The following is a 23,070-nucleotide window of genomic DNA, read 5'->3' on the forward strand; positions in this document are numbered from 1 at the left end:
TGAGACTGAGAGAATAAAGGATCAATTCAGACCTTGTGCTGTCCTGGAGCATCATAGATTTGTACTGGCTGTGAGTCTGGGACATAAGCCTCGCTGATCCATAAGCATTTACCCAAACCAAGCCCATGTCCCATCACTATGACAGTACAACAAAGATCTGTTTCAAATTCTTACTTGGAGAACCTTCTTTTGTGGTTTGGTCTCGGTTTGTAAAACAGGAATGAGAGGCTCCCTGCATGACTGTTAGTCCTGAGCTGGCTATCCCTCTGTCACCAAGGCAGTCAGAAATGTCCCATCTGACAGTTTCTGCAGGGACTGAATCTTGCAGGTGCTTTCCTTAGCCATATTTTGGGAAAAGCAAACCAACGTCTTGCATCTGGCTTTCAGAAGGCCTTCAAATATCCAAGGATGGTACTGGAGTTAGTCAACTGAACCAAGAATCGTCTTAATTTTTCCACTAATGCTAATGTCCATCACCATCACTGTCACAGGAACTGCCCTCATCTTTTCTGACACATCAGGTGACTGTGGACATTGCAGGAGGATTGCCTCTGGCTCAAACTCTGTCTCTTGTGCCAAGTGCAGCACCTTCCTCTATGGGAGCACATTTCTGCTTATGTATGACGGTTTCCAAGCTGGCAGGAACTATTGACCTTTCTCCCATCTATCCTCCTTCTCGTCTGTGTTTGCTGGCCATCCACTGACCAAGTGAATGGCACTGATCTTCACTGCAGATGTCAGGATAGATAATGTGGCCAAGGAGAAAAGATGGGGGAAATGTTGCTGGAGTTTTCCTTCCAACATCCCTAAGGGTGCCGCTGTGATAAAGACATTAAAAATGCCGATAGAAAGCTAGATGAGATGGATTTCCTGTAATCTCAGATTCATCATATTTTACCTGTTACTCACAATAGCAAATACTGAACTAACAAGAGGTCTGTGTGGGCTGGAGGAGCGTTCCTGTCTACAGAGAGTGCTGTAGCTCATACTAATTAGGAGGAGCACAGCTGGAGAGGTGTGCTCTGACCCAAGCAATCTGTAGGCACAGCTTTCGGCTTTTCTTATCTGCAGAGAGCCTATCACCACCAAAACAGCAGCACTGTATAAAAGCAATGAACAGAAACGTCAGTGGAAGTGAGGGTGGGTGGAAGAGGAGGTGAACTGTCCCCTGCCATCCCAAAAGGGCATGTGCTTGATTCTCAGAGGAAAGCAAAGGTAGCAATAATCTCTGGAGAGATGCTCTTCAGACACTTGTGGCACTCAAGCTCAGCAGAATTCAGTGTGGGAAATGTATTCTGCTTCTGATAAACAGCCAGCTCCCACATCACCTGGGGAAGGTGGCTGTTGTAAAGCAGTAGGCTGAAGCCTTCTTGAAACCAAGTGCCTCGTCTGAAGAATGACAATTGTGCCCATGTCTAGGACAGAGAGATCTACTTCTCTTTTTCCCTTAAACAAGCGTTACTTAGACCTGGGTTGTTCCATCTCAAAGCTCAACAGAGAAGCACAGACTAAACCTAAAACCAGGCTCTCCTGTCCCACTGCAGAGCTTAGAGCATTCTGAAGCCACCTGCTGTGAAGTGCCTGGGCAAATACACTGAGGACTTTGCCTTGATCTTGAACTCTCCTTCAGGCATCTGCGACAGCTGGAGACAGTGCCCATGGCTTGGTGGACTGCCAGAGGAAAATGTGTGTTCCCATCCTGTGATCTCCTGCCATGACCATCTGAGGGCTGCCCAAGTGCTTGCAGGAAGGGTAGCGGCTGGCACGTGGGAGATGGGCTCCTCTCCATGCTTGGAGGGAACACCAGGCACCACCCAGCAAGTTAATGCCACAGGCATGTCCTCAGCAGCACCTGCGCGTGGTGCTTTGTTTGGACTCCACCGCCTCAGACACAAACCACCTCAATTTGTCATTGTCACCCGCAATCATTGTGTTCCCTGACACCAAACAAGCCTAATGGAAAAACAAAGCTATGGCCTATTTAGCACGACTTAAGGGCACCCTTCTACTTATAAGTTTGGAAACAAATGTTCCAAGTAAAACAAATACAGAACTCAATCTCAGTCTGTATGTAACAAATACAGTCCTTTCTGGTTGCTTAACTTCTCATACTCCGGGGTCTTGAGACAAACCACAGCCAACAGACCTGATGCTTTTCAGATCCCACTGCAAAACCCTACAGCCGTGGTCTTCTCAAGCCAATTTGCAGCACCAGTGAGCAATGCTTTGCCTGGATCCTGCTACTACATATTACTGCCTCTATTTTTCCTCCATTCGCCTCTTTTTGTTTACTTTCTTCCTCTCCTCCCCGAAAGGAAAATACTGATGGTGACCTCTCTTCTACTTCATACTGGGGCTTGCAAGGTTTGTTCTAGTTTAACACGCTATAACCCATTCTTGTCTTCCAACTTTTACTTCCCTCTCAACCTAAAAGATTGAGCCGGCAATGTGCACTTATACAATTTCCTAATTACTGCAATAATCTGGACATTAGCTGAGTAACCGGGTATAGCTACAACGGAGCATTGCCCTATTCTGCAAATAAAACACTATTAAAAAAAACATTAACTGTATAGCTGTTTTATGAGCTTATGATCTTTTGTAAGTGATTAGCTTTCTGTCTCATATGATATATGAGGACAAGTTAATAACAGACACAACAGAGCCAGGAACAAGTTCTTTTGGGCAAACTACAAGAGCAAGTTTTCCCTTCCCAGCTTTGGCAAGGGCTTGATGTGACATTCGGTCCAACTGGCTGCCTGAGGCAGAAGTGATCAAATACCTCTACAGCTGCCAATGGCTGTGGAAGGTTGTTTTGGAAGTAAAGTCCCTCTCCTTTTTAGCTGGGTTGGTGAATATCTTCTTTTAGCTCCTGTTGCCTGTGGCTTGCCTGTTTCAGTCCTGACTGAACTGTCACGGCTTTTCTCCTTCACATGATATGGGCAAGCACGCAGACAAGCAGAGGCTGAACGAACAGACTGTCGTGTTTAACAGCATGCCTTTTCCTTCCCAGCCATTTCGCCTTGCTCATCTCAAGTCCAAGTTCTCAGCAAGGACCAAGTAGACTCCTCACTGCATGCTCTCACTTTGTAGTGTGACCATTTGTACCAGCACTCCACTCACAATACCTGTGCTCATCCCTGCATCCTTGGGTGCCTCCACTAATGCAGTAGTAAGTCTTAAAAATGTCCATCAGCTACCCACAGACACCAGAGGAGAAGATAGTAATTAGCAATTCCCCTCAAAAATCTTCCCATTCGCCTTTTCTCAGACTTGACAGTACCTAAATATGACACCTAATTCAGGCTTCCAGTATCCAGCTGGTTTCTTCCGCTGCAAGTGAAGAACTTCATCGTAATTCAGGATTTGCCCGCCCTAACTGACCAACAGGAGCCAAAGAGACAGGGTGTCTTCAGAGAGGGCTTCAACTCATCATAAAGCTTATGTCAGAGTTGTTCTCTGATGGTGCCTGGCCACAAACCCTTATTTTTTAAATTTCTATCCTGGGGCAGAATCACATATCCTTCCAAGAGCCAGTACGCTCAATATGCAAAAGCACCCTCCTCTTCCAGACAACTCCCCTCCTGTACTGTTCTTACTGTTCTGCAGCCCAGCATTTTATTTCACAGGTATAACTCACTGGCATACAAAATTACAGGGTTCACTGGCCTCTGAGTGAAAATTGGAGAGCAAAGAAATCCTTAGTTCTGAGGGAAATTATTTTGTTCTCAGCAGGGGAGATTCCCAGAGGACACGGTCACCTGGTCCTGACTCCATCAGGTGATGCATATTGCAGCAAAACCCTTCTAATAGTCACCACAACGAGGCGATGGAAACCAAAGTCACTGCCCTCAGTCACAAACCCTTTCCACAAAGAGCAGAGCATATCGAGCCCCACAGCGTGTGGAGCAGTCTGAGCTCCTGTTAGCTTCCTTCAGAAGCTTCCCCAGCAGGGACCAAAACCTCCTCTGATCTCTGGGTCACAGAGATCAGGAAGTGCCACCCAGAAGCTTCTACGTGAAGCTGAATAGCTTGTGACTGAATGAGGGCATATCTTTGAGGCACACATCCAGTTGCAACTGAGACATGGCAAGTGATGGCAAGTCTACCACATCGCACTTAGCAAAGGTGGTCAGCAACCATCGAGACATTCTTTTGACAATTATCAATATACGAAGCATTAAATAAATCAGGACAATATCTTTACCTAAGAAGCTGGCATCCTTGTGCCACGAAGGAAATCAAGACAAAAAGCAGCCAAATGATTCGACCAAATCCACCCAGCCAGCAGAAGCCAGAAAAAAACTACGTGTCCCAGTTCCCATGCCAATCTCCTGGAGGGCCTCAGGCCAGCGTCTTTCAGCTCCTGGGATACCCTCTAGGTCACCTTCCACATTTCCCTCTCAGCACATGCCTATAATTCACCTGAATGAATAAGGTGGCCCCAGTTATGTGGATTTCTTTCTTCTCAGCTGCTGTGTGCAGAGAGCCCAATTATGCTTCATAGCATAAGTATTTTGTTGGAAATACACAATGTTCTAAGCTTAAACAAGCATTTTGGTATAAGCTGAATTTATACCTCACTGATTCTGAATTTTTAAAATGCCTGGAGAGAACAGCCACTCTATTCAGCAAAAACCTTAAAGAATCATCACCACTGATCCTTGCGCTCCTCTGCTCTATCTGATCGCCTTTTAAAGCCATTTATTATGCTAATTTTAGGTTTACAAAAACTACTGTTGTAAAGTGTGATGTTCTGCTGCCTTCTAACATGCCACTGGTACAACCACCTCTGAAGAGAGAGAGCAGGAGAGCAGCACTTACCTGGGTTACTTTTGGAGGTGCGCACAGGGGTGTAATGGTTTTTGGAAGATGTCCTGACTGGGGTGTTTTCTTTGGGGGAGGTATCTATGGCCGAGATAGTCTCTCTTTCACAGTGTGCTATTGGGATTGGTCCCTGCTGCCTTAAGATGTCAGCCAGAGCCCTGAGGAGAGAAAAATAGGGAAAAAAAAATATTTTCACACAGTAGATAGAATGGCATTCAGTATTTTCACTTCCACAGTCACTATGTGAATCCAGCAGTAGCTGGATTTCTACCATAAACAGAAAAAAGCAACAATAACAAAAAAAAAAATCTGGCTTAAAAGCTCAGTTTCTTTTTGTGTCTTTGCTGCATGTATTTACAGGCTTGCCTGGCTATTGTTTAGTTTTTCATACGCTTCCACTAATTCACTTCTCCCCAGGGTTACGTTCTCTCTCCGTCATTTTCCCTGCGGTCAGTGGCCATAGCACACAGCACTGCCTTCACAAAGTCACCACGGAACACACCGGAGACCTAACACTCAGGCGCTGTGATCTTCTAAAGGTTACACCAAAACTGCCTTGCTCAAGCCAAATTTAACTTTAAGATTTAATCAGATTAAGAGTCTGGTCCCCACACTCCTTAAATCTTCGGTTTTTCTGCAAGAAGCTCAACACACAGCAGTGGTGGGAGTGGGTGTCTGAGAGGAGAACCAGCAGTCCAGAAGAAAAGGATTAAACAGTTTTTATGGGTTAATGTCAACACAGCCATTAGCCTACCTGTGTCCATTAGGGATTTCTTTAATGGTACTGAGGTCTCTCTGCTATTCCCCAAGAAAAAAAAAAAACACATCACACAGTTCAGTTGCATCCAGTATTTTCCCCTTGGATGACTGGATACTCAAAGATTTTTTTCCTCTGTGAATATTGTGGACACAGTGGAACAATTGTAGCATGAAATGCACAGATTTTTGTAGTGCAGCCACAAGCTATCTCTTGAGACACAGGAAAAGGAGAAAAGGGGTGGCTTTTGTGGATTAGAAGGGACAGTGGCATTTTAAAGATGATAGAGTCTGAAAAGTTCTTTTCTCTTGGCAGAGGGAATATACCTAATGTCACCTCAGGTACCAATAAAGATGTAAGGAGAAGAAATTCCTTCATTGCCTATTGATGAGAATTATGCTGGTGTTGCTCATATCTACTCGCATTCCTTAAATGCCATATTTCTGGTCTTTCATATAAGAAATAGATTGGGACCTGAGTCCATTTCATTTTCCAAATCATTTCCTCCACAGACTGCTATCCTCGTGCATAATGAATTGCAACACTAATGCGCTCTACAAGAGAAACTCTTGGAAGATCTCAGAGGCTCCGGAAGAAGATTACATCAGTTCACAATCCCCATGTACAGAATAAGAATATTTTAAACCTTGTTTGATTATTTATTGTTTGTGGAGAGAGCAGGCATAGAGGCTATAACCAATCATATGAATGTACATGTGCACACATCTGGCGTAAAGGGGTTATAACATGCAGGGACATGAGAAAACAGATTTTTTTTTTTTTTTTTTTTTTTGTTATAAGATAGACTCAGAGAGAGGCGAAGGTAGCAGCATTAAGAGATAGATATTAGGTCTGTCCCAAGTCAGGGCTCCTTTTGTTTGCTCCTATGGTTATTCCTCTCTGAAGAAGAGGAACCAGTATTTGGTGTTCTCCAAAATATGCTGAATTCCCATTGATAGACACAGATCTGCAGGTGCTCACCATCTTTTACAATCATGCCTGAGGTATCTCAAACCGGTCACCAACTTACAGGACATGTTTGAAATTTTTGGTCCCTTGCCCAAGGTTGTGTGGAATATTAGTGGCAGAATGAGGACCTGAAGCTGGGGCCTGAGGTCCCTGCCCTACGCGATACTGGACAGTTCCCTCCTGAGGAGAGGATTCATTCAGCCACCAGTAATCCTGATGGCTTTTCTAGGCAAATACCTCCTTGCTGCATCACAGATCTTGCAGACTGGGGAGGATGTGGGAAGCTAATGAGGTCTGTCTATTTGGCACTAGCGTCCAGTACATCCCGACGGAGACAACACATTTCCTAAAGACAGCAGGTTGGCAGAACTGAGCCCTTAGTACATATCTCCAAGATATATTAAGCATCAGATGATCATTTAATGGTATCTGCGGAACAGAAATGCTAAAAGTCATTTTTCAATCACAGAGATTGCATTAGGACCATTATTTCCTAGCCCTAGTGTCTTGGGCTCATTTTGAACACTTGCCGAAGACGGTCTTGGTGTCAAGAGTGCAATCACTCAGAGTACGGAGGAAGATGACAGTGTGGATAACACTAAAACACTACATACCACTTAGCTTTATCTAACAGACCCAGCTGGGCAGGAGAGGTCAGGTCAGGGACTGGTGTACCCTCAGAAGGGGCTATGTGGGATGAGGTACACAGAGGCAGTATGAGAAACTCAAAGGTGAGGAAGTGGAACTGGAGGTACTGGTGGGATGGAAATGGAAGAGTACAAACCAGTTCTCCCCAAAGGTGAGTTTGTTTAACCTAACAAAGAGAGGTCAAGAGAGGACCTACATCCCACTAACAGGGGGCTGCAAAGGAGACAGAGCAAGGCTGTTCTTGGAGGTGTAAGGCAAAGAAGGCAAGAGGCAATTAAGCACATATTGTAATGAGGGAAATTCCATCCAACCTTGATGGAATTTCCCTCATTACAAGAAATGATATAAAAGAAAAAAAAAGTCACAGTGGGATAGCAAAACACTGAAAGAGGGACCCAGAGAGGCTGAGGCATCTCCATCCTTGGAAGTCTTCTTCAGCTAGATAAGGCTTTGAACAACCTCCTCTACCATTGAAGTCGGCCTTGCTTTAAGCAGGTGGCAGCACAAGGGACCTTCAGGGGTCCCTTCCAACCTAAATTCTGCTATGATTCTGAGTCTAGGACCACCTTACACTGCAGGTCACCTTGTTTCTCCTGACAGTGTTGTCCTTTCTCCTACTATTATCACTCTCTGAATACAGTCCTAAGAACATAGCTTCCCTACGTCCTGGATGGACAGTTTACCACCATTCACTAAAAATAAGTGAGGCAATTAAAGCAAATGTACTCTGAAACAATTGGAGCTGGTGAGAAGCGCCTCATCCTCTTATTATCTACCTGAGAGCTGAACCCTCAGCCTGCTGCCCTCCATGAGGACAAAACCATGTGTCCAGGATAATATTTCAGTTTGTGAACAGTTTCTCATAACACTGTGTTTGGTTGTTCCTTGGGTACAGCCAGGACCTGAACTCACTGATCCTTACCACAAACAAAAATACAACTCACATACACTATGGACAAATTTAATCCCTTCTTTTTTTTTTTTTCATCCTGAAGGAACAGTAATAAAAGCTGCTCTCTGGGTTAGTTGTTGGTCACAACATAGGAAGGAAATGATCTCCAGTCGGGTGCCCGCCACATGGAAGGAAGGAGACTGTTACTCTCAGATAAACTGAAGAAATCACAGGTGATACTCAGGAAAGCAGTGTCTTCTGTGCCAGACTATACATGAGATAAACTGAACATAGCTATCAAAAGCAGACCTGGCTCATATCTGTATGGGACTAAAACAATGCAAGTTCAGCAATGCTGAAGGTGTCATCTTCTTATGCTCTAAACACACCAAACTGTGTGTCCTGAGTGCTGACTCTTTGTCCTCTTCTTTAATGTCTACAGAGAGAAAAAAGAGTGTTCAGCACCAGCAGAACAAAACACTATAGGTGGAGGAGAAAGTCAAACTTGGACCAAACTGGTTAGTTCCTTGCCAATTCAATCACACTGTTGTGTGTGATCCAGTTTATTTCCATAAAGCACAGAGGGCTGAGTCCCACACTGGTGGAAGGTCAGTCACACCTAACTGAGGAAGGATTTGGTCGGTATAAGTCACTTGGTACAGCTGTCTAATTGTCCACTGCAAAAGCTTCAATAATAATACAGTAACAGAGTCACTGGAAATATTTGGGTCTTGTGTGTGCAGCCATTTGGGTACAATTAGTCCCGCTGATGTCAACAGCATCATAATCAAGGCTGCGAGACACTTCAGCAATCTTTCTATGACAACACATCTCTTATCTCAGGAAAACAAACCTCACTCACTGGAATGCATTACCTGTGGCAGCGGATGGAGTAGCCAGAGTTGCGTAACTGTACAATCGTATCCTGAGACAACGATTGATGACAGCTTTTTCATTAACGTCATTTATGTGAGAACATGAAAGCTTCTTTCCACGTAAACCCAGAACAGACATAGTGACATCTGGGATGTTGTTCCAGCCCAGTGCTGGACTAGCAGCGTGGGAGAAAAACCTACTGATGTCTTGCATGGCAGGACATCCCAAGGCAGAGCAGGTCAGGTCCTGCTCTCAAGTACATCAGCAGTACACCTCTGGACTAAGTGAGCACTTTGGGGAGAAACACAGGGATTCTAATGCAAAGAAGCAGTTGTGGCCATTTTCAAAAGGGGAAAAAAAAAAAAAGATCTGGTTGGAAATACAAAGAGCAAATGGGATGTGTGTTAGCAGTAGGGTAGCAAGGTTGGGCATCAGCTGGGGCCCTGATGTTGAAAGATAGAATCAACAGACTTTGCTGAAGAGAAAAGAGAGTGAAGGTAAGGCAAACTGGGAGAGGGACATTGGCACGGAGTGACAGAAAACCAAAACAGAACAAGGAGAAAGTGAGTAGAGTAGTATAAAATGGAGGAAACGGACATGAACAAACTGCAGGGTGAGAAGTCCAGCACATATATGGAGGGTATTCATCTCTCAGTCCTCGCATGGAAATGTGGGAGGTATTGCTAGCTATCCCAGCTATCCCCAGCAATCCCAGGGTTTTTCAGGACCTGTCCGGGAAATGCAGAACTCATGTCCGTGCCCCAGGGCTGGCAAGGACTTTACGGACTGTATTTGATGGAGATATCTCCAGGGCACACATGACCCTTTCCTCTTGGGCTGGAGAGAAAAACCACACAGATCCGGGGGAAACAGGGAGAAGCAAAGAGCTGAAACAGAGGGGAATGTCTGGTTTAAGAAGTGAGTTTGTGACACATTGGTATTTGCCTCTGCAATGAGCTCTAAGACACATCAGATAGCATGATACGAGGGAGAACTGCACAGAAGTAACATTTACCTGCACAGGCTGAAGGGACCTTGTATCCAGAGAGATGGGAAGCTGCAGGGGCCGTGAAGGATCAGCTTGCTTTAGCACATCCTGCCCACTCACCAACCCAGCTGAGAACCTTAACCTGCTGTCTCAGTTACTAACGAGTAACAGCAGGCTGGAGGAGTGCTGTCCTTCACCACAGTCTTTTTTTTGAGAGTAGTGTCCTGTTTTCCCAATATCCACAGATTTTCAACACTGATTGATATTACCTATGGGCACAGGTACTCTTTCTACAGAAGACAAGGAGAACTTTCCTGACAGCTCCAGGGGAAGTAAGATTGCAGCAGAGAGGTCTGCGGATGCTGGATAGGAAAAGTTGATGGAAAGAGATGACCATTTCCAGTCATGCAGGTCGTACACACGCAAAACTTCACTCAGTTGCCTTCTGAAAATCCCCTCTCTTGGAAACCTGACTTACAGGGTGTTAGAAAACAGAATTGCCTGTTCCAAGTCCCTGTGAATTTGGGGAAGACTGGAAAAAGAATGACCAAATGGATCTGGCAGAGTACAATAAAAAGAGCAGCGTCTGGCTGAGCTAAGTCTGCTAAAAGCAGAGCTGTGATGGAGTTTGTGGCAGAACTCCAATCAACTTCAGCAGAGCCAGGATTTCACTACAAGTCCTTAAAAAGGAGTGAGGTTAAAGACTCCCCTATGCTCTCTTACTAACCTGGAAAGAAAAAGGCAGTTAGTCTGAAAGGTGATTTATCCAGCTGTGGAGGCAGCTCACCTAGAAGAGACAGGTCTGTCCTGGTTTTGGCTGGGATGCAGCTAATTTTCTTCCCAGTAGCTACTGTGTTTTGGATTTAGTATGGGATTTGGTATGTGAAGAATGTTGATAATGCACTGGTGTTACTAGTTGTTCCTAAGAGATCAAGGACTTCTTTCAACTTCCCAGGTTTTGCTAATGTGCAGGCGCAGGAAGCTGGGAGGGGTACAGCCCATACAGTTGACCCAAACTGGCCAAAGGAAGTACTATTAGCATTATAAAGATACATAGATTATTATTAGCTTTTCCTTTGCGGTCCTAGGAAATTGTCTTTACTTCAACCCATGAGTTTTCCTTTCTTTCCAGTTTCTCTCCTCCATTCCACCTGGGAGGGGAGAGAGTAAGCGAGCGGCTGTGTGGTATCTAGTTGCTGGCTGAGGTTGAACCACAACAAGATCTCTCCAAGGGAGAGGGGTCTCCGTCACTGGTAAGTCACACAGAGCACGGCTGTGCCTTATTCATGGTTTGGTTTGGTGCCTGTCCCCAGGTCTGCTGTGCACTCTGTGACGTTTCAAATGCTGACCACACAGAGCCATGTGCTGGGTCTGTGTTATCCTATGAGGTGGGCTCCCACACTGCAGTTTCTGCCCGCTGCTCACCTGTGTTATTCCCCCACATGAAACAGCAGACGGGAAGGCAAGTGTACGCTGCCTCTCATCAGCTCTCCCCATCTCTGCTGCCTCCTGCCTCTCCTGGCCACACTCTCTGACGGTGCTCTGATCGCACTATGAGAAGGATGGGGTTTTAATCAATAACACCAACACCACTGGAAACTAATACACAGAGGGAAGCACGGGGATGCTGCTGCCAGCAAACCCCTCTGGGAGGCTGCCTCCTCCACGTGGAGGTGGCTGTGCCAAAGCAGATCTTGTTTCTGAAAGTGCAGGGGCTCAGCACCATACTAGAGATGCACCGGTCCCAGGTCAGCGAAAGAGATAACTGGTCTCTGCAGCTGCCAGAAGCAAAAGCAGCTGGTGCTTCAAAGCAGAGTTTCTGCAGAGGAACACTGGAAATGGTTTTTCACAGTAACCTCAGTGAGCATGTGGTGGATGCCTGTAGATGTGCGTGTGTGCAAGAACACACCCAGGGAGTTAAGAAGGGAAAAAGACAAAGCATTAGGACACCCTTCCAAGAGAGAAGCATTTGTGCACCTGCACCCAGCATAAGTGAGGAAATATTCTTCTAAGAAGTAAATACTACAAGGAAAGATCAGATGTCTTCTGAAAAATCTTTATGCCAAATACAAGAGTTATTTGTGAAATTTCTGGAATTTAGTCCAGTTTTAATGACAGATTTCACTGAAAGCTTAATTTAAGGACCATATCGTTACCCCAGATTATGGCAGCAGAACGAGGTCGGCAGTTTTCCTGATTCACTGTTCTTGGTGAACTCCAAACTAACACATAGGTGACATAATACACTGATAAATCAACAAGAAAACAACTGTGGCTGTGAGCTCATCACCTCTCCAGTCTTTATAACATGAGGTGGAAGCAGCAACTGGGAAGTGAAGCTCTTGTCTTTGGGACAGATTCTTTAGGCTATATATCAAGAGTAGTAGATATTAGCAGTGCTTAGACTGCACGTCTTAAACAAATAATGTACACATCTAACACTACTACCAATTGAGTAAGTCTCCCACTATTGCCGTGACGTAGGCAGAGAATTTATTATAATCACTAAACTCACAACAGGTAATACTGGTTCCTTCAAATAGTGAAGCAGCAGGTCCAAAGAGGAAGAAACTCTTACATAAAGTTTTTGCAATTAAAAAGATAAAATATATAAGAATAAGAAAAAAAATAAGAAACTGGCGTTTCTTCACAGAGAGCTGCGATACTGAGCAGAAAGGGGCCAGGGCAGCAAGGGTCAGGCTCTCCCTCCAACCCTCAATGAGGCCTTCGGGGGTCTGCGGGAGGCAGGGAGCAGCCGGTCCCTCCGGGAGCCCGGTCCGCAGCATCCCCGAGGCGCCGCGCATCCCCGCAAGGCAGAGAGCAGGCTGCCACCTGCTGTACTGCCGGGACCGCTCCGGAGCATCGCCCTCCCCCGCTGCCCCCGCCCCCCGACAGCCCCGCGCCTCGGCAGGGGAAAAGGGAGGCTCTGGGAAAGAGAGGCACCCAGGAAAAAAAAAGAAGAAAAAAAAAAAAAAAAAAAGCACGGGCGCTGGGGAGAACTGGAAGCGGTGTTACTGCACAGAAAAGGGATGAAGCGCTGGTCTTGATCACGGAAAGAAGATGAAATAAAACTAGTAGGTCTTGCTAGGTATTTCACAGACATGGAATTCTGCAGGAATTACGCCAGGAGCTCAGCTGGTACAGTTCTTCAGTCTGTTACTGTTTGCGCTCGTGTATCTGTGTGCACAAAGCCAGTCACAGCACTTGGTGGATACACAGCGCTTTACAAAACACCAGCGCAAAGTTTCGTGCACAAGGTCTCTGTTCTGCGCCAAACCCTGCATTGCAAGCACACTTCAGGAACTTTAAACTTACTAGAGAAAACTGTACCTTCTCCGAAGAGCACTATCATTGCAACAAAGGAAGTTGGGGCAAGAACTGAACTATAGCAAAACATTTGTGGTGAAAGAATTTCGGGCTTATCTGCCTGAGTAATGAGACATTTGAGAGCTCCATGTGATACAGCGCACACAGATCTAAGGAAATACAGATTGCCCATGCGAGTAGAGGCGAAGGCAAGCAAAAAAGCACCAAGATCTCATTTTCCTGACAAGGTTCAGATCTTCTGCGAAACAGAAGTTTTAAAAGGCGTCTGATCTCCAAAGACACACAGATCAACTGTTAGTTAAGGAGATAAGAGATTACAAAACTAAAAGAAATGAAAGTTCAGAGCTAGACTGGATTCCCTTGATGCCTTATGATGGAGGGTTGCTAATAGAAAAAGTTAATTAGAAAGCAGAAAAATATCAAATAAATGGGAATTAGAGACACTGAAATGATTTGATGAAGGCAGCACGGTTTCTGAGTAGCCTCTCTTACTGGGAGAAGCTCAAAAAGAAAGGAGAAGACTCGGAAGCAGCCAGTGGAATTCTGTAGCCAGGCAACATCTGTGCTGTTTCGAGAGCCAGTCTCTTTATAAAACAGATTCAGAGAGAAAAGCATGGAAAAAAAAAAAGTTACTAAACTCTGAAAACTGTGGCCAGAGCTTTAGACTGAAGTTTCCCCAGTACACGTAAGTGAAGCAAAAAGAAAAAAAAAATATTTTGTACAGGGACGTGCATACAAATGCACATCCTGCCCTGGCTTGGCTAGCTGGGAATGGGTAATTCACCAGCACAGAGACGACAAGATTCAGGTCTTCTCCCTGCACAGGAGCTACCCCAGCTGCACCAAGGTGCAGTACTGGTTCGAAACAGAAGAACTAGTCATCAGTCACTTCTCTGAGGCCACAAGATTGTGCCTTTTTCTGTTTTACCTTAATCAAGCCTGACACGTGCATGTGGACCTATATTCTGTGCCTGAGAGAGGGATGGGGCACTTTAGAGAAGAGACTCAAAAACCATCAGGAATAAAAAACACAAAGCAAGGCAAAGAGCAGATGAAAGGCATGTGAGTGACTTAGATGAATGACACAGAGGGGAGTAAAAAAAAGCAAAGCATAAAAACAAATCTGTGGGAAGAGAAAGACAGCACATATAAGAAAGAAAACCTTCTGTTCAGTCCCCACGGCCAGGTGTGTGTTTGTAGCACGCTCTCCCTGCCCGGAGGAGCTATGAAGTTTGATTACTTGTCTCACGCAACACACACCAGTGGAGAGCAGAACTGAGTGCGCCAGCTGTGATCAAATTTGGAAAACTAAGTCTAGAGATAGGTAGTTTCCACAAGCTCTGCCGTTAGCGAAGGGGGCCGAAACCAGCTACCCTCCAGCATCCCCTCGAGCAACCACAGGCCCCTAGGGCTGTGGCGAGATGCAGCCTGCAGGAAGAGAAAATCTCCTGTATTTTAGGTTAGCATCACGCAAAACAGTGCATGCAGCCTTCCCGCGTCTGTGGACAAACTCTGCTCTCTGCCTCTGATTCCTCTTGAAAATCAGAGCTGCAGAATAAAAATGGCAAGAAATTAATCAAGTTAACTGTGGTCTCTACACAGGAAAAGGATGTTCATTTATACAACCAGTCACTGTTGTTATTCACAGAGCAGAGGATGCAAAGGCAGAGAGCAAAGGAGAGTAGCACACAGCTCTTTCCTCTTTGTAGCCACAGAGATGCCCTAAGATCAGGGTGACGTGAAGCAGTCTAAGCAGACGGTACTCGTTTCCCTTCTCCCTTTCAAAAGCAGAAACACTCATCAGACACACTCCATGCAAGGACAGATACAGAAGATGGCCTTTTAGCAGGACACAGAGCTAGTCCAGTGGGGAAACATCCCAGTGCTGCTTCTCAGCAGCTACAGGATAACAGCTTGGCTTCCACCACTGCCCAGGGCCATCACCACCACTGTCTCCTCTGCCTTGCAAGTAAGGGCTCCGGCTGCCCACGCCACAAGCAACCGGTAACGTTTCAAACCCGAGCTGTAAACTATAAACTGTTGCTAATTGGTGCATCCCTAACTCAGCAGAGAGTGCAATGGTTGCTGCTGCTGAGGGCTAAGCAGGGGTCACAGAGTGGTGCTACGAGCAGTGAATTATTTATGTACTGTAGCGTGGGGATTTAGGGTCACGGCCACAGGAAGAGAATATTCTGTCTCATCCCTCCTTGCTGCAGAAAAACATACCCAGCTTTGAAAACAAGCAGCTGATATTCCTTGTTTACCGTCAAAGACTCCCTAACTCATTCCCATACTGAAAGTAAAGAAAATACTCTGCCCACTTAAGAAATGCTTAGGCAAAAAATCCCTGACAAACTGATGGAAACAAAACATCCTCACAAACACAGTCAGAGAGCAACGACAGACAAAATATTGCTGGGTATAACTCTCAGAAATCAGCCCCAGTTTCTACCTGGAGCCCCTCACATGTTAGCTCTGGCTGCGTAACTCCAGAGCAAGACCCAGACAAGAGGCAGTCATACATGGTCAGGCTGAAAGATCCAATATTCATTAAAAAAACCAGCTAAGCTTGAAGCCTTACGAGTGTTTCTGTAAAATATGAATATTTCGGCTCCTGTTTTTCAAAGCACTTCCACTTACTGCTCTTAGAAATGAACTTAAGTATCAGTTCCTGGCACAGCCCAGAAGCACAGCGGTGCCTCTGCTTTAAAGGTGCGCGGTCCCGCCTGAGAACACGACCGGATTTCCAGCTCTCAGACGCACATGCATACCTCTGCGCACAGACAGCCTTTCATTTCACATGAGAGTGACAGTTCTCCTGTGAATTTGTAAACCCTCCTTTCTATCAAAAGAGATAAAATGAGCACTGCCTCTATCAAAATGTTCTTTCTAACTGAGTTAATAAGGATTTTCTGTAAAAGCCGGATGAGAACGTAGCAGAGAAATAACATCTACACACAGTACTGCTAACCGACAATTTACGATGAAATAAAATTCAGAGTCTGATCTTGCTTGTGGTGAAGGGCAGGGAAGTCTTGCTTAATCTTCCCTGGGTTGGGATACTGTTCACCAGGGGCTCTTTCCAGCCCACTGTAATAATTTCTGTTTATACAGAAAACTGTATAAACAGAAATTCTGTTCTCCACATCCCAGAGGTTTTGGCGGGGTGCACGCTGAGATTTAATGCACTTGTCGTCACTACAGTGAATTATTCTGGATGTTACACTTAACTCCAGTTGACACAATCTCAAACAGACAGAAATATCTGACTACATTCTGATTTCCTCCTTCTCTAACACTCAGCAGCAGTTCTCAGAGACAAAAGACAAACCATTTCCATTTCTCATGTTTACATTCTGCTCAGGGAGCTGACAGCATTTTTCCCGAGACCGATGCAGACCCTTGTCTGCTGGAGATGCACTTCATAATATTTAAGCCATCATGCAATGTTGATCAAGTTCAGGTAACACAGCTCTGAAAGGTATAATCTTTTACCAGCTACCATATTATAGAAGTCAATCAACTCCTTAAAATGCTCTGAAAGTCAAGCTTTCCAAGCACTCAATCTGCCATTCACACTTCTACACACAGGTGAATCATTTTACCAGAACTCATCTAAATAAAGAAAAGCAAGCATCAAAGAAATGAAAACATCAGGAATAATTCAGACGAGTCTGGCGACGCCGTCTCTGATTTCAAACGGTGTAGGATCCAACCCTGTAGCACACTGGAGTTAGAGTAGAAGTAATGTATGGGCATCTGAGTCAGATTACCAAATTCAGTGTGAAGGCCCAGACAAAGTTGCCTTGAAGCCGAAAGAGCTGGGCAGTTGGGGAACAAGCCTTTAGTTAGAAAAAAAAAACCTAAAAGAGCCTATTTTCTGACTAAGCTACTTTCAGGACCCTTTATACGCAGACGCAAGCGACCTAAAAGATATTATAGTGTTTTTAACACTGTGAAGCTATTTTCTTGCAAAGGCAGACACCAAGCATGGGTGGGGTTTGTGGTGGAACACACGGGCCAGACCCTCAGCAAGTGTAAGCCAGCATTGCTGTTTGTCCTCATGGAAGGCAATAATTCACACCAGCCAGCACCCCTGTGTGCCTAGTCCTATAAAGGGAGGAGTCTACATAAAACACATCTTCCCCAATGAATAAAAACTGCATCATCCATCTCTTTTTCTTTGTAAAAAGATGACATTTCTTCCCTCAGACTCTGTTGACTGCGATTAAAGTTCAGCCTTAAGAATATAGTCAATGGTTTTAATTGTTTTGATTAAAGTTTCTCAATTAAAATAATTTTATGAAGCATTTTCTGCTAGAGATAAAGGCTTTCCCTACTCATGCTCAAACTGTTCCTATAAAGAAGCTCCTCACTGTTTTTTATGCCTCTTGGATCCGTAGCACACAAGTACACATCATTTGGAGGGACATTTTCCACCAATAAAATAAAGATGAACTGGGAGAGTACATGCATTTGTCCAAAAGGAGAGCTGTTACGGAAGCCTGAGCTCTTGCTTTTAAACAGGATTTCCTCTGACATGCCAAGAGTGTTTTACCTTATTAAAGCTGTTAAAACAGCAACGTGTAAAACCACTGGGAAAAGGATACCAAACTGCTTCCCTAGCAGCCAGCCAGAAAGGACAGACTATTAGCTTGAGTTATCTGGATTTAGTGGGGAAAAGAAAGAAAAAAAAAGGAAAGAAAAAGAGCTCTCCCTGACGCCTCCGCTTTCCCGAATGCCCCTTGTGACCACCAGGCAAAGGCACCTGCGGGGGGGGTGCGCAGAGCGATTTCCTTCGCACTTTTTAAACTTCTCCCTGGCAGGGCCGGGCAGGGCAGGGCCCTGGTGCCCCTGGGGCGGGTGCGGGGGTGTGGGGGGTTGGGCAGCGGAGGGGTATGGAGGGCAATGAGGAGGCGCGGGGGGGCCAGGGAGCGGGGGGGCGGCTGTGCGGGAGGGGCGCGGGGCAGAGCGGAGCTGTCCGCGGCGCCGGTGCTGAATGGGTGGGCCCGACCCGGTCGCCGGGGAAGGGAATGCGGAAGGGGATGGGGAGGGGGAAGGGGAAGGGGTCCGACCGTGCTGCCCCGAGGGTGGGGGGGTTGAGCGGGGCACTAGGATGGGGTCCTGGAAGTGGCAGGGGGTCGCGAGGGACGGTCCAAGGGGTGGGGTTGTCCCCGGACACATCATGCGAAGGGGGAACTCTTGGGTTGATGGTGGCGAGGGAAAATCCTATGACAGGGGTGTGCTGAGGGAACACTTGAACGACCCTCACAAAGGAGAGGATGAAGGGTTCAAGGGGGGGACCCCTCGAAGCACCAGCACAATGGAAGATCATTCAGGCAGATGGGGCAAAAGGGGAGCCCTTAAGACAGTCATTGCAAAGGGGAAATCCTTGGAAGGGTGGTGCAAGGGGGAAACTCACAGTCAGCCAGTGCAAAGGATAAAGACATGAACAGGTAGCTCACAGCGGGGGCTCCTTGGACAGGCAGTGCAGTGGGGGAACCCAGGGCAGTTGGACAGGCAGTTCAAAGGAATAATTCTTAGAGGGGTCATGCAATGGGGAAACTCTTGGACAGCCTGCACAAATGGGAAGCCCTTGGATAGGTGGTTGAAAGGAGGATCCCTTGGATGGGTAATGAGATGGGGAAACCCTTGGACAGACAGCGCAAAGAAGAAACACTCAGAGAGACAGTGCAAAGGGGAAACACTTGGAGAGGAGGGTGTCTCTAGAGAGAAAGGGTGCCGGAAGCAGGGGAAAGATTGTACCTGTGTATGTTCATCTCCCGGGGTGGACGCCGCGCCTTGTCGTAGGCCACCTTAGCAAAGACGCCGGCGATGAGCACGAAGGCGATGGCCCCGCACGAGATGTAGACAGTGGCATTGGTGCTGTCCTTGTCCGGGTCGTACTTGTTGGCGTCCCCGTCGGCGCCATTGCTGCCATCGGCGGGCAGCGCACCACTGGCGGTGGTGGGGTGGGCCCACTCGGGGCTCTTGTAGTTGCGGCACAGGCTCTGGTTGAGCTTCTCGGCGCGCTTGTTGCAGCAGAAGCGGTAGAAGCAGGTGCCGCAGCAGTAGCGGAAGCCAGTCAGGCTGTTGTTGCACTCGAACTCCTTGTCCCACTGCCCGCTCACGTCGTAGTACCCCCAGCACGTCTCGTGCGCCGGGGCCGTGCCCCCGCCGCCGCCCCCGCCGCTGGGGGGCGCCCTTCCGCCGCCCGCGCCCTTCCCCCGACCGGGCAGCGCCGTGGGGGCGGCGGCGGCCCCCGGCCCCGCCAGCGTCTGGTTGAGAAGCTCCCTGCCCGGTTTGGGGGTCCGTCGGGGCGCCGCCGCCCCCTGGGTCCGGTTGCCCTTGGCGCGGGGGGGTCCGGCCGCCTGGGCGGCCAGCAGCAGGGCCAGGAGCTGCAGGGAGAGCAGGAACAGCGGCAGCAGCAGGTGCCGCGGGCCCATGGCGGGGCGAGGCGGGGGCCGCGGGGCGCGGCCGGGGCGCGGCGTGGGGTGGGGGTGGCGGCGCGGAGCTCAGCGGCCGCGGCGCTGCCCCATGGAGGGAGCGGGGGTTTGGGGAGGGGGGGGGTGCCGCGACGCGGGGTTGCGGGGGAGGGGGGGGTCCCGCTGCTTCTTCAGCGGTGGCTGCCCGGCGCCGGGCGCTTCATGCCGGCGCGCAGCGAGCGGCGGAGCCCGGCGGAGCGGGGCTGGAGGCGGCGGGGTCCCGTGCCGGCCGGCGCTTCTCCGGCGAGGGGCTGCGAGAGACGGGGAGAGGGTCAGAGCGCGCCGCGCCCCCCCGGACACCCCGGCCCGCCCCCGTCCGCCCGCCCCCCGCCCACGGCCTTACCATGCCGGTGCGGGACTGCAGCGGGGCCGCGGGGCGGGCGGGCTGCCCGCGCTCCTCGCGGAGGCGGGGGCGGAGCGGCGCGGAACCGGGCGCGGAGCAGGGGCGGGCGCCGGAGCCGGAGCCGAGCCGCGCCGCGCCGGGCGCTCCGGATTAGGCCCGCCCACCGCTGCCGGGCCCGCTCCTTACATCACTCGGGGCCGGCGTCACCGCACGCGGGGCGCCGCTTGGCCAACACGCCGGGCCGGCGCCCACGGGGCCCCCACGGGCCCCCCGCCACCCCCTGGCCCCGCCTACCCGGGGGGGGGGGGCTCGGGCTGCGCGGTCTGGGTCCCGACCGTATGAGAGAATGGGTCCCTTAGAGGGGTGTGCCGGGGGCGCGGCCCCCGTTGGTGCGGTGCATGGGGTTATGGTCCCTATAGAGACGTGGGGGGCTGTGTGGCCCCTCTAGGGCTGTGTGGTCCCTATAGGGGTGTGTGGCCCCTGTAGATGCCGTCCTTACAGGGGTGGGCAGGGGATGTAGTCCCATTGGGTCACGGTCTGTGCAGTCCCTATAGGTGTGCACGGGGCAGCAGTGCCTACAGGGATGTGCGGAGGGTGTGATGGGTACAGATTTGCAGTCTGTATGGTCCCCGTAAGTGTGCACACTGGGTATTGTTCCTATAAGTATGTATGAGTTCATGGATCGATGTCTGCAGGGAGTATGGTCCCTATGGATGTTTAAGGGCTCCATAGACCTTATAGATGCCTATAAGTGTTAGGGGGCCTCTGGACACCTGCAGTGATATGTTCCCTATCACAGTGCACGTGGGAGGTATGATCCCTATGGATGGGTGTGAGCAGGCCCTATAAATGTGCACAAATTGTTGGAGTTGGGGACCCCAGAGACACGTGCAGGCTCCTGGGGTTGATGGAGCATGGATGACCAGGCAGGTCTGCCCCAGGCAGCTCAAGGACAGAGCTCCCTCTGCTCCTCAGGGGTTTCCTGTCCCAGGGCAGTGCCCTCAGCACAATTTGGTGCTGGGCAGACGTTTCCCTCTGGGATGTCAAGCCATGCCGCCCAGCTGGGCCATGCTGTCCCTGCTGCCCTGCCACTCCCTGCGCACGGACACGCCTCCCCAGCTTCATGGCCATTGCACCAGCCTGGGGCTGTTGGCACCTGCCCGGGAACGTGCACTGAGTCCGGCTACATTCCGATTCCCTGCTGCAAGGGGCTCAGCTATTGCGTTCAGGCAGCATCCCCCAACCTGTCTGATATGCTCCTCACTTCTCCAAACTAGTTCCCCTCCACAGGGTGGTGTAGGGACAGGCTAGCAGTGCCCTGGGCTAGCCATACCCAGTGACCTCGGCACAGCCAGCGCAGCTTTGTTTAAAGTAGTTCAGAGCGAGCTTCCTGCAGGTGCCGAAGGTTTCACTGCTGCAAGCCACTGGCCCTCCATGCCAAAATTTCCTCAAAGTTCTGGTACTTCCCCCATGTCCCATTGCAAACTAAACTAAAGCCTTTGCAAACATTTCCTGAAGACACGCAAGGCATTGCCAGCCGTAAGGACACATGGAAGACAGAGAGGAATCACAGCAAAGAGGAACACATGCAGCTGGGAACAGAAGTGATGCCCTGCAGCTGTAGGCAAGCATTTTTCAGGGCAGTGGGGAGTGTGGTGTAGGGGGGAGAGAGAGAGAACAGTGGAGAAAAAGGGAGAACCACCCCTGAAAATCCCCTCCCCTGTACCTCTGTGGGTCATTTCCTCGAGTTACTAGATTTGAAGGCTCACAGCTCATGACTCACAGCGTTTTCTAACTCTGTTAGGAGACCCCGTGGACTGTGCAGCTGGCAAAGAAAGTTTTAGCTCTGACATCTGAAGCTGCTTTGGTGCTGGGGGACACCTGGGGAAGACAATCCCATCATTCCTCAAGAAGACCCACTCCACGGTGGCCCTAGGAGTACTATGTCATCACCATGGAGTTCCCAGGCTCAGCAGTAACTGACTCCAAACTCAAAAGTGAGGCGGGAGGAGGCAAGCCTAACAAGTGGCATGTGACCACTCAGATGAGAGTCTGAGCTGGTTTAACAGATGTGCCTTCTGAACCTTGAATAACACGAGCCCACCTCGTCTGTCCTCCCTCTGGGGATGATGCTCCCATTATAGGTGTCCTGCAAAACCTTATGTCAAATGTTGTAAAGCTGACATTGGGAGGCCATCTCCAAAGATTGTGGGCCTTCCAGCTCCCCAGCATGGCTTCCTCAAAATCACCACGGTGAGCATCTTCTGCCCTGAGCTGCCTAAGGCAGGTGCTTTGCAAAGTGGCATCAGGATGTCATCATCTGCATCTTCCCCTCATCTAGTTTTTCCCTATACACCTGTACAGGAACTGAGGTCTCTGCAGAGGCACTGCTCTGGGGAGGGGAGCTTTCACTCTGGAGAAAACCCAGCGTCCTCTCCCATGCGGGCAAGACTACCTGCTGAACGCAATCCTCAGGAACAAGATCCATAGTTCCTGAGACATAAGCTATTGATGCTCCTCTGACCCTATACCAAATGTTACAAGGGCACAGAAAATGTCTAGCAAAACAGTATCTCCCTGTAGAACAGCTCCATCTGTCAAGCATTCTGCCCCACAGAGTATTTGGGGTCCAAGACTTGTATTTTCTTAGCGTGACCGCACAGCCTCCAGCACTGGCTGAGACCTGGACTCCACATGCTCCTGTGATACCACTGTGGCTGTATCAGCCCTGGGTCATCATGAAATATCCAGATGCCTCTGCCGCCTGCTGCTCACTTTATCAACACCAATAAGCATACTAAAGATGGACAAAGTCTCCGTGGATCTCCTTTGCCTTGCCCAGAGCCACAATCATGGGATGGAAAGAGCTGAAGCAGATGTGGAGAGAAGAAAGCAGTCCCTGAGGAGCAGTGTCACATTTCTGGGACTTTCCTGGGGCTTGCAGCTGCATTGCTGGCT

General features: G+C 48.8%; 1 protein-coding gene across 1 annotated transcript in view; it reads right to left on the bottom strand.

Moving 5' to 3' along the window:
- Positions 1-19,730, bottom strand: part of SHISA6 (shisa family member 6) — a 222,218-nt gene extending 202,488 nt beyond the window's left edge. Inside the window, exons 1-2 of the mRNA XM_086762397.1 lie at positions 19,051-19,730; positions 4,825-4,985 (exon numbers count right to left, since the gene is read on the bottom strand). Coding sequence (XP_086618523.1) covers positions 4,825-4,985; positions 19,051-19,730 — 841 coding nt within the window. The remainder of the gene's footprint in view (positions 1-4,824; positions 4,986-19,050) is intronic.
- Between the last annotated feature and the right edge of the window lie 3,340 nt (positions 19,731-23,070).

This window comes from Chlamydotis macqueenii, chromosome 18 (genome assembly GCF_036417535.1).
Source record: "Chlamydotis macqueenii isolate bChlMac1 chromosome 18, bChlMac1.mat, whole genome shotgun sequence".
Taxonomy (NCBI): Eukaryota; Metazoa; Chordata; class Aves; order Otidiformes; family Otididae; genus Chlamydotis; species Chlamydotis macqueenii.